Genomic DNA, 12,581 nt, shown 5'->3' with positions numbered 1-12,581 from the left:
CCTGGGATTCTGAGATTGATATTTTTTAAATTTATAAATCATGAAAAAGAACAAAAAATTGTGAATTGTTCCTTTTCTTCACTTTTTTAAAATTGAAACATAATTGATTGTACATATCTGTGGGGTACAGTGTTTAATATCAATACCTGTGTGCAATATGTGATGCTCAAATCAGGATAATTAGCATATTCAACATTTCACAATGTAATCATTTTTTTGTGGCCCTTTACCAATTTCTTGCTAACTTCTTCACTGTTTGAGGAAAATAAACTTAATGATCAGTAAATCACTATTCTGGCACACTAAATAGAACCCTAATAACAAAAATTTCAAATTTAGCTGCTAATCCCAAGAATCCCACATAGCAGGCTATAGTAGTACTTTGGGGGAAATGTTTATTTTTTTCCATTATTATTCATTATTTAATTTGTTCAATGAACACTTCTAAATGCAAAGCACCTTGTTAGGCACTAGTTAAAAACACAATTGAATAAAATAAAGCCCCTTCCCACAAGGAACTACAATCTAATGGTAAAGTTAGATGTTAAACAAATAATCACATAGATAAACACATAATAATTATATAATATGTTAAATAGAGTGAAATAAGAATATATTGTATTTTCAAGAGTTTAAATATGGAAAATCAGGAAATAAACTTTATGTAGATATGAGAGACCAGAAACTTTGAGATCTGATGGTTCATTAGATTGGGAATTTCAGCTAGGAATACTCCCTGCTTAGAATATCTTGCCACTAAATCATAGAAACTACAAATAAGGAGTGTTCAATAGATAATAGCTGACAGCAAAAAAAAAAAGAAATTTTTCAAGCCATATAAAACCAAACAAGTCTAGTTGTGGCCAAGCAATGAGAACCCCATTTTTCTCCAGAACACAAATACTTGTTTAAAACACTTTTAGAAACTATCATTTAAATGTTTAAAATTGTATTACTTATATAATCACATTTTAAATCTGTCTTCCTTTTTTTCTCAAGGAAATTCACATGCAAAAAAACCCTCATCAATTTAGTGCCTGATAACATGCCAATGAGATCCATCTTTCTCATCTATGTGCTCAGTGATATTTTGATTTCACTGTGATTGAGATTACATATCTCATAGAATGTTTAAAAACTGAGTTGATAAGCATTTAACAATCATAATTTGATAGGGATTGCTTTTTATTAATCAGAGAAAAAAAATAAGAAAACTTACCACAGCTAAATTATTTCCAATGCATTTCAGAAATAAAAATTTTTCTGCAACAGCATCTTCTCCAAGAAACTCACCCAGACGCTCCCTCAGGGCTTGTAAAGTAAGTTGAGGAGATACTCTGAAACAATATGAAATTGTCTTGTAATGTAAAACTAAATAGATTTTGTATATACTAATAATTCAGTAACTTCAGCTATCTCAAACATAAATACAGATTTAATATATGAGATACAACTTCATATTCTATGTTTCTACATTGCTGGCACTTTGTAGGTTTTCAGTAAATATTTTTTAAAATAAATGATTAAAAGTCTGCCTTTTAAAATTAATCAAATAAACAATATAAAAGACCTTTTTGTACTGAAAATGATTGTCTACTTTGCTAATCATAATGGATTGAATTATGTCCCTCCAAAACTCACTGAAGCATGTACTGTGTCCCCCAAGTTTTATGTATTAGAAACTTAGCCCCCACTGTGACTGTTAAGAGGGAGGGAAATCCTATTATGGTAATTGAAATGTGGGCTTGAAGAGGTGATTATATTATAAGACCATGCCCTAGTGAACGGATTAAAAATGGTGGCCAGGGGCGTGGTTCCGAGGGCTTTAAAAGAAGAGAGGACTGTCTGTCTCTCTGCTCCCTCATTTTCATAGTGTGATACTGTGCCTCCACTAAAGCCACCACCAAAGAAAGCCTTCACCAGACGTGTTCCCTGGACTTTAGACTTCTGAGCCTCTGAAACTGTAAGCAAATAAATATTGTTTTCTTATAAATTACCCAGTTCTGTGCACTATGTTATAGGCAACAGAAATGAACTGTTACACTAATCCACCTCCAAATTTTGCTGTTAAAACTTTGCTATGGAATTTATATACTTTTATATATGTATTATAGAATGATTTAGCCACAGATATTTATTTTGGAAGTTTGGCAGGAGTAGCTGGTGCTTAAAGAGTTTTTTGGGGGCTGGCTGGTTAGCTCACATATAACACCAAGGTCAAGGGTTTGGATCCCCCTACCGGCCAGCTGCCAAAAAAAATTTTTTTTCAATGGTCAAATGTTGTCGGACTCCACAACTTTGCTTATTAGGGATATTTTATTCCTCAGTGTCTAAAATTTAAAGCTATCACTTAAAAAACGCTATTGTTCTAAGTTCTTGTTTTTCTAAAATCTTATGGGAAATATTAAATAATTCACTCATTCACTCAGTCAACAAATACTTATTGAGCGCCTACTATGTGTCAAACATTGGCCCAATGGATGGAAACACAGCAATCAACAAAACAGACAAAAATCTCTGCCCTCATAGACTTTATAATCTAGTAGTGGAGAAAAAAATTAACAAAGTAAATAAGTAAAAAGTATAATTTGGAAGACACTGCAAAGTACCATAGAGAAAAAGAAAGCAGGGAAGAGAGAAAGGGACTGTAGCTGTGATTTAAAACACTGTGATCAGAGAATATCTACCAAAAAAGGTAATATTTGAGTAAATACCTGAAGCAGATGAGGTGGTAAGGGCAGAAAATGCATTCTAGACATAAAGAACAGCATGTACAGAGTCCTGAGGTAGGGCTATGTCTTGTGTGTTCCAGAACAGAAAGGAGGCTGATGTGGTTGAAGAAAGTAATAGAAAAGATTAGGAAGAGAGATGTGATCAAGAGAGGTAATAACAGGTGTTCAGATCATATAGTGTGATATGTATTTCTGTCAGTGTGAAAATATACATATACATACATGTAAGTGTACATAATATACATATATATGTTCTTTATTTATATTTTTAAACAGTTCAGAGGACAGGGCATGTGGATATACTGCTTTAACTATTATTCACAGCTCTTCAAAAGGTTTTAATTTCAGATAACTTCTCTCTTAATTCTCTTTGTATATAACCACAGTAATACACAGGTTATACACTGTTTTCTAGGTGGCAGTATTGTGGCCAAGTGACATCTGTTCCTACAGCACTGTTTGACTGAACTATTACATAGCACTATTTATTGACAGTGTTCATTAAGTTAGGGAATGGATCTATGACATGGACAAGATATTTTTCACATATAATTTTAAAATTTTTAGAAAGCATTTTTTTCTGCTGAAAAAAAAGATTCTTTTTTCAGGCACTTTGTTACATAACCAGAAATACTTGCCTTATAAATCCAGCTGAAATGAATTTGTTAACAACTTCTATTGAAATTGTATTTAACTTATAGTTCCATGATCCTTCAGGGACATAAAAAACATGAAGTTCCACCAACTGAATAAATTGAGAAGAACATCAGTTAAAATATTTTAAAGTAAAAAAAAATTTAAAAATCAACTGATGTCCTATAGAATTTTGAGTTTAATGAACACAGCTGAAATAAACATGAAATACTTGTATCTCTCTGAACAAACAAAAACAAAAATGAAGGACCCAAAATCTGGTCCTAAGGTTGCTACTTGGCCCTTGGAATACATTTTCCCTTGGAATCAGTGTCACAAATGTGGTTCCTATATTACCCCAACATCTTCGACATTTGGTGTTTTTTTCTGTGGCCTAAAGTAAGCATACTAGAGTGCTAAGACCATTTTCTTTTCACTAACCTTTACTCCCCATCTACTCAGTTCCATAGGGGTGACCTTGTGGAATCCTTATCCTTTGTACAGTCTCTCTACTACAGTTGTGATGATTGCTAACTCTCAGCATCTACAAAAGCATTAATACTGTGGTTTGGGGAACATATTTGCTCTCCAGAATTCCAGGAAAACCTATTCCTGAACACTGATAGGGAAGGAAATGGTTATTCTTACATAGAGTGTGTCTGTAAGCTTGTCTGTGCTTATATACAACTATCTATTTTTCTATTAATGTTTTATTATGACCTTGCTTAGAATTCTTCTATTTAAAAGAATATTTGATTATCATGAGAAACAGAACAATTATAACAAATGTAGTCTTATCTTTTAGTCTAATAAAGTTTGATATTCACTGCATATTAAAAGTCCAAGCACTTAAATGATTGTACTCTACTGCGATATTAAATATCTGAGAAACATTTAAAAGTTTAAATATGACCTACTATTAATGTAAGTAATTTTTACAGGATATAAAAATGACTCTTGAACTGAAGGTTTTGCTCAAGTTATTTTTATAAACCAAGTAATTTACATCCATACTTTTGATGATGAAATATTAACCAACAATAAAAATGTTTGTATAGGTATGATAGTAATGTTTGCTATATGCTGCACTTTGAACACTAGAGCATTTAAAAGATTATTCCCTAGCTATACTATTAAATATTTGCAAAACCTTAAGTTTGAAGTAAATATGACCTTATCTTTATATGAATGTATTAACATTTTGCAATGTTAATACAAAGGGGGAAAATATTTTTAAAACTAAACATTTATACACATGTTTCTTTAAAAAAACATTTTTAATGTGATTTTTTTCCAGAACAAGTGTAAGTGCTCCTCAACTTACAATAGGTACCTATTGTAAGTAAAAAATATAATTAAGTCAAAAATGCATTTAATACTCTGATAAACCTATCATGAAGCTGAGAAATTGCAGCTCAAACCATCATAAGTTGGGGATAATCTGCAGTTGCAAAAAATATTGAAAAATTTAAAAGAACATGTACTAAAGCTCACAACATTATTTTAAGGCCAAATATTCTATTTACACCAAAACTCTAATTTATTATAATCTTACTTTTCTGGCTTTAATGAAAGCAACTCACCAATAATATTTTCCTTAAAACCACTAGCCATTTAAAAATTACATTAAAATGTGTATATATAGGGGTACATTTTTCCTTTTTGCCTCAGTCTTAGGCTTCAAAATGATTAGGCATGGCACTATTGGATCCTATGTCTATTTAAGAGGTTGGTATCTTAATTCATCATGACTTTTGTGCATTAGTTTTAATTAAAAAAATTTTTGGTGTCCCCTTAAATTTTGCACCGATGGTTAAGTACCTCCTTTGCTTCAGACTAGTCCTGGCCCATTGAGGGATATAGACAATAAACAATAAATATATAAAACACTAACAGGTTAGACAGTATATTAGAAAGTAGTAATTACAAGGAAAAAAGAATAATTAGAGCAGAGAAAGAAGACTGGGAAGATAAGGAATGGAGAAGGTTTCAGTTTTAAATAGAATAGTCAGGTTAGGTTCTCATGGAAGAGCTGAGATCTGAGTAAAGACTTAAGGGAAAGAAAGAATTAGCTAAGTGAAGATCTAGAGGAATTGTTCCAGGAAGAACTAAGCAAAGACCTTCGGGTGGGAGTATGCCAGTAAGACTGAAGAAGAGAGAGGGGTGGAGAGAGTAGTAAGAGATAAGGTCAGAAACACAAGGAAGTGGAGAGGGAACAAATTAAGTAGGGCCTTCCAGGCCATTATAAGGTCTTCACCTCACAAAATGGGAAGCCAATGTATGGTTTTTAATAGAAGCATGACAAGATCTGACTTATATTTTATATTTTTGTTTGTTCAAAATGAAAAGTTTTAAACACATACATACAAATAAAAAGAATACTATGAATGTCCAAATATACCTACTACTCAGATTCAAAAGTCAACATTTTGCCATGTTTACTTCTCTCTGTCTCTCTCTCTCAAATTCGAAGTAAATTTGACATCATGACAATATATCCCTAAATACTTTGGCATCCATCTTCTAAAAACAAGATCTTCAGGGGCCAGCCCATGGCTCACTTGGGAGAGTGTGGTACTGATAATACCAAGGCCACGGGTTCGGATCCCTGTATAGGGATGGCCGATTAGCTCACTTGGGAGAGTGTGGTGCTGACAGCACCAAGTCAAGGGTTAGCATCCCCTTACTGGTCATCTTTTTTTTAAAAAAATTAAAAAATAAAAATAAAAATCAGGACTTCTCCAACATAATCACAATACCATTTTCACATCTAAGAAAATGAACAATTCCTTAATGTCAACTAATTTCACTTATATTCAAATTTCCCCAGTTGTCCAATTATCCTCAAAATGCTTTCTAAATCTAGAATTCAATAAAAAGTCACGTTGCATTTGGTTTACATTTTTTAAAAACTTTAATCTTGAAGAGTTTCCCAAACCTGTCTTTTAAATCTTTGTGTCATTGATTTTTTAAAGAGATTGGACTAGTTGACATATAGGCTGTTCTACATTCTGAATTTACCTCATAATCTCTAAGGTATCATTTAACTTGTTTCTCCAACCCCTCTATCTCCTGTAAACACTTAACTATCCAGCTTTCAAATGACACAGGTTAACCATCTAGGGGAGGAATATTTTATAAACGGTGCTCTGCATTTCATATTGCAGGACATATATAATACTTTCCTTCATAATCTTTCTAAATTTTACTACTTAGGTTAAGGGGATAATAGCCAGAACAGACTGTAAGAAGCAAGAAAAATTAACCTGCTATGATGTTTTTAGAATAATGGCAGTGGCTCTGACAAATGTACCAACAGTAGAGGTGGTAAGTAATTAGATTTTGTAAATATTTCAAAGTTAGAGTCAACTCCACTAGAAGTGGAGTTTGAGAGAAAAGAGTCAAGTAGAATAGTCAAGTATGCAAGAAGAATCAAGAATGACTCCAAGGCATTTGGCCTCAGAAACTGAAAGAATATTTGTCATCACCTGAGATAGGGAAAGACATGGGTAGTATAGGCTTTTGGGAGAGAGAAAAGATCCAGTTTCAGTCATCTTAAATTTGAGATGTCTATTGGCCATCCAAGTGGAGATGTCACATAGTCAGTTGAATACAGTTCCTATACACTAATCTAGAGTTTAAGAAAGAGGGCTGGGATGGGGATATAAAGCTGGAAATACTTAACATAAAGTTGATATTTAAATCTACTAGACTGGATAAGACTACCAAGGAATGAGTGCAGATAGAAAAGAGAACAAAGAGCTGAACCCTGAGGTACTCCAATATTTAGAGGTCAGGAAGATGAAGACCAGCAAAGAAGACTGAGAATGAATAACCAAGGAGGTAGGAAGAAAACCAAAATAATGTGTATGCTACAAGCCAAATGAAAGAATTATGGCAAGAAAGAGAGAGTGATTAATGGTGTCAACTGTTGTGCCCAGATCAAGTATGGTTAGGAGAACTACCAACAGATTCAGTAATAAAGAGGTGAATTTAACAAGAGCAGTTTTGGTGGAATAGTGGAGGTGACGAGTTGGTTTAAGAGAAAATGAGGAGAAGGTATTGAGGGTTTGAGAAGGTATGCAATACTAGTCTAGAAGAGTGGAAGAGTGAATGAATGAGTGGCAGATACAGGTTGAGTATCCATTATTCAAAATGCCTGGGACCAGAAGTGTTTTGGATTTCATTTTTTTTTTTTTTTTTGGATTTTAGATTTGCAGATTTGTCTTAACTCATTGAGCATCCCTAATCCAAAAATCCTAAATCCAAAATGTTTCAAAATCTGAAACTTTCTGAGTGCCAACATGACACTCAAAAGAAAGGCTCATTGGAGCATTTTGGATTTCAGACTTTCAGATTAGGGACATTCAACCTGTAGTATGATTGCCTACTAGCAAGAGAGTCCATATGAGATTCATGGTCAGGAATTTAAGGTGACAATAGTCATTATGTGGCATGTTTTTCTCCGGTCATATTCAGCTGCTCAGGGATAGGTGTTGAAAAGGTAGAGAAATACATTAACCAGCGTTGTTGTTCTGCCAAGGAGTACAATGAAGTGAGAGAGGGGCAAGGTGTCAAAAGTATGTGCATGGGAGTGATCAATAGTGCCCTATGAAATTTAAGCTAGGTATGGAAGGCATTACCAGTTGAGGAACAGTAAAAAAGATGATAGGATCAATGCACTGGAAGCCCCAGTACAACTGGGGAACTAAAGGAAGTGAACTAGAGACATAAGTGTAATGACGTTGGGATCATGGTGGAGTCAATATCTAATACTTTTTATAATTCATATTTTAATCTTATCAAAACTTTTCAAAAACAACAATAAGCAAATATTTCTTATATTTTAGTATAAACAGATTTTCTTACCTCTGATGAGGAAGGTCGACTTGGATTGAGTGACATATTCACCAATGTCTGAATGGGATAATTATCAACTGGAATTTTGTTTTGTTTTTTATCTTTCTTCATTTAAGTAGTATTAAATAAAGGTTATAACAGAGTCTTGGCTTGCTTAAGATAGCATTCCACTCATTTCTGGTCTCTGATTTGTTCAAATGTGAAATGAAAAAACATACAAGCTTTAAAATAGACTCAAAATGAAAACTTAGGAATGTATACAATCTTATTGTTATTCTGATTCAAAAAGACATATTACTAGTAAATAGGGCTGGTAATTGCAATGAAATGAATATAAATCCAATACAACTAAGTAAACTGATAAATTACATTATAACGGACGTGCGACCGGTATATATTTTACTATTCTAAACAATTCATTTTCTCTTGGTCAAAAATTAAGGTTATATATATAGCAGTTTACATAAAGTAGAAATATACTTTTGGAAGTAGAAAGAACTGAATTATACAAATGGCTGTAGAATGTAGAAAACTATTTTACTGTGTGCACTTCTTCCTGGGCTCAGATGCCCCAATAGTAATAAATGTGAATAATCACTTCAGATGAAAATACTAGTCATTAAATGTATCAGGCTTCATCTGTATACACAAATTTCCTGTGTTTTTCCTCAGAGGATTTATGGCAGTTTATAAGAAAGCATGATAAAATTAAAAATATATAAATATATAATTAAAATTGAAAAATAGGGTAGCTGAATACCTATTCTAAAAAGAAATTATCAGAATGGTGCAATCCTCAAGGATATACCAGAGCAGATTTTTCTAGATTTCAAAGCATTGCTCCACCTTGGCTTATATTAAAATAGTGATTCAAATTCAACAAAACTTAAAATTCCTCTGATTTGGTACTGATTATAGCTCTATGAAATCCTACAAGATACTGCTAATTGTTTTAATGGTAACAAAATTAAAATATTATTTCCTGGGATATATGATCTTCTAAATCAGTTTCATATATTACTTCCTATATAAATTTCTTAAGATAATTAAAATTTAAAATGTGATTTGTCATTCTGACCATCTCAAACACTATTTTAAATACCTTAGTAATTTAAGAAAACATTTAGATAGTTCCATTTTTATATCTATCCAAAGGTTCTTTCTGCCATTGTACTAATATAATAATATAATTATGAAACTAATATTACTAACCTCTATTATGAATGAACATAAACAAAGCATGACTCTGATATATATATATATATAAATATATGGTCACTTACTTAATAGATAAGAATTACTGGTAATAATCTATAATAATTATAGTATACAGGCATTCATCCATTAACTGGTATGCAAATTATGAGGCTAGAATTTTTAATTTCTGTAGATACATTAAAAACTTGATGTTTTAATTCAGAACAAACATTTAATTAAGCAAACTCAAAGACAGGTCAATCAAGACCTGTTTTACTATTGTCCTAAGGTAAACTGCCCCACTATAATACTACTCCTTTTAAAAATAACAGCAGAGAAGCCATGTTTGGGACTATACATTTCTAACTGGACAAATGCTGGAGAACAAATCCTGGGTTGGCCAGTAACAAAATGACATGATATGAAAAGATGAGCCCTTAGGAATTAAAAACAGGAAAATAACTCAAGTATTAGTTAGAAGACACTGAAGCAAAAAGAATATAGAAAGAGAAGTCATGAAGTATCATAGCCATGAGGCAAGCCCATGTTATGAGAACACTATATTTATGTGTAAACAGAGATAGAAAAAGAGATAAAGAACAGGGAGAATGACTAGGTGAACTGGTAGTAAAAGGCAAACTGAGATACAGAGCTGCTTCATGTTTATAGCTAAGCACTAGAGAGAAGAGTCAAGAATTTTTGATGCTGAGGTCTCTACCCTTGAATTTACTTCCAATTTGACCTATCAGTGCGACAGTTCCTCTCCTTGGATTTCCACGAGGTATGTGTCTCCACTACTGTTCTATGTCAATCTTTACAATAATTTCCCCATTGCTTGAGGTAACTTGAGTAAGTCTTTGCTATCAAAACCAAAGGAGACTTATTAAAACTTTAGGCATGCTTAGAATTTGTAGTTGATCTTAACCAAATCACATTCCACAAACTAAATCCTAACGTAGAATATTTGGGATTTTCAAATTCTTTACCTATTACTAATTAGTAATGAACAAAATAATGCCAACAATTCAAACAAAAGGCTCAATAACCGAAGATAAGATGACTACAGAGTTCTATTCTAATCTCTCATTTATTGCATAATTTTGCTTTACAACCTTCCTGTCAGGAATGGAAAATCAACTTTATCTTGCATACTAATTCCCACCGACAAGCAGTGGCTGTCTAAAAGTGAATTACTGAAAAACCAAAAAGGATCCCAGGGCGACATCTTGCCTCAGTAGGAAAGAGTACAGAAACGGATTATCATAGTCAACTATGAGTGTGGGAAGGAGTGTATGTAGATACATCACCTATCTGCCATCTCTGATCTAGTCTCTACTTTCAAAAAAATTAGTAGCTATCATGCTTTTTCTTCACTTTTCCAAAATGATTTGGTAGTCAGTAGGAGAGCTGAAAAATCAAGCTTAAGAATTTCTGATTCTCTCTTCAGTGCCTAGAAATAAGGATTCTGGTAATTTTTATTACTTGTCTGATTTGATAATATACCATACAAAGAGATGCTCAATGAACTTCAGAAAATCCTAAATACTGAAATTGGGATTGGCCAGTTAGCTCAGTTGGTTAGAGCACAGCCTTGTAACACCAAAGTCAAGGGGCTCAGACCCCATACCCACCAGCCCCCCCCCAAAGAAAAAAAAAATTGGAAACCTGGCACGGGCTATGTTTAAATATACCAATATAGTTGAATATCACACAAAGTAATCAAACGGATTAGGAGCCAGAAAAACACGTTTCTAGTCCTACATAACCTATAAGGCCACTTATTGGTGTAAGTCTCAGTTTCTTAGTCTGTAAAGTAAGTGACTTGGACTCTTTAAGATCCTTTGCAGCTCTAAAATTCTTTATTTGATTGCTCAAAAAATACAAAAAATGATGGGGAAATTTTTATTCTGGAAAAAGAAGTCAGAATATAGTCAACATCATGCCAGATGATGGGAGTACTTCTTGACATAATTCCTGATTCTTAAGTCATCAAGGCATGAGGTCCATCTTATCAGGATAAATTCAGGTTACATATATGTTCTGAAAGTTCTGCTCTATCTAGTTCATGGTTAACCAGTAAGTAAAGTTCTATTCCATTTAAAAGGTTACCTGTTTTAGGTAAATAGATTGAAATGTCTGAAGGTACTCCAGAGCCCATAAGCAGTTACAGTCCTTAGACTTGTAGGACCAATTGAGGAATGAAGTTTGTTTTCATTACAAGTCATTAGTATAGACAAAATGGCATACTTGTCTTAAAACCTAATTCTGTATCATTTTGTTATGTTAGAAAATAAATTATAGAACATGCTTTCTTTTCATATATCCCTTCAAGGCCTTTTGAGCTAGTATAATTTTCATAATCATAAAACAGCAACAGGACATTTTAAACAAATTTCTGCTCATCCGCCTACAAAAATTATTTCTTGTTAAGTGTTTTTTTTTCTAAAAGATGACCATAAGGGGATCTTAACCCTTGTCTTGGTGTTGTCAGCACCACACTCACCCAGTGAGCTAACCAGCCATCCCTATATGGGATCTGAACCCATGGCCTTGGTGTTATCAGCACCACACTCTCCCAAGTGAGCCACAGGCTGGCCTTCTTGTTAAATTTTTAAAGGGGTAGAGATATCTTCTTGCCCAGCATAAAACCTGAATTAAGATGCACATTACAATGATGTTTCTCTTGGTAAATGGTATTTGAATGCTTAATTATACAGGATCTCAAAATTTATATTCCAAAAATAGAAAAGGTTCAAGTTTGACAATGATTCAGCTTCAAATACAGAGATGAACACAAAAACAAAACCTTGTCTCATTCTTCCTGATCATAAGTACTAGTCAGTATGGTGTTATTAATACACAACGAAAGCATAGCATGGGGTTTACAAGCAGAGGTAGAAAGAATACAATTTTCCCCATCTCCTTGTTTCTCTACAAAGGAATGGTTTTTGAACCATACATGTGCACAGTTATGAAAGAAATACTGCTCTTTCACTTCTCCGTGTATCTTTTGGGAAACCTTTCAAAGGTACAACAGAGATAAAATAGTCTCTAATTTTTTTGGAACAGAATTATAACTATTGAGATGAATGGTAATATAGTTAGGTAACAGAAAACAATGGAAAATTTAAAAATAAAGGGTATTTAATGATACCTTAT

General features: G+C 33.1%; 1 protein-coding gene across 1 annotated transcript in view; it reads right to left on the bottom strand.

Moving 5' to 3' along the window:
• Nucleotides 1-8,270, bottom strand: part of SPATA1 (spermatogenesis associated 1) — a 42,717-nt gene extending 34,447 nt beyond the window's left edge. Inside the window, exons 1-3 of the mRNA XM_063106294.1 lie at nt 8,235-8,270; nt 3,371-3,477; nt 1,220-1,337 (exon numbers count right to left, since the gene is read on the bottom strand). Of these exons, the coding sequence (XP_062962364.1) occupies nt 1,220-1,337; nt 3,371-3,477; nt 8,235-8,270 (261 nt within the window). The remainder of the gene's footprint in view (nt 1-1,219; nt 1,338-3,370; nt 3,478-8,234) is intronic.
• Nucleotides 8,271-12,581: the final 4,311 nt, after the last annotated feature.

This window comes from Cynocephalus volans, chromosome 8, assembly GCF_027409185.1.
Source record: "Cynocephalus volans isolate mCynVol1 chromosome 8, mCynVol1.pri, whole genome shotgun sequence".
NCBI classification, from domain to species: Eukaryota; Metazoa; Chordata; class Mammalia; order Dermoptera; family Cynocephalidae; genus Cynocephalus; species Cynocephalus volans.
The sequence above is the reverse complement of the archived record's forward strand: the minus strand, read 5'-3'. Positions and strand labels throughout refer to the sequence as shown.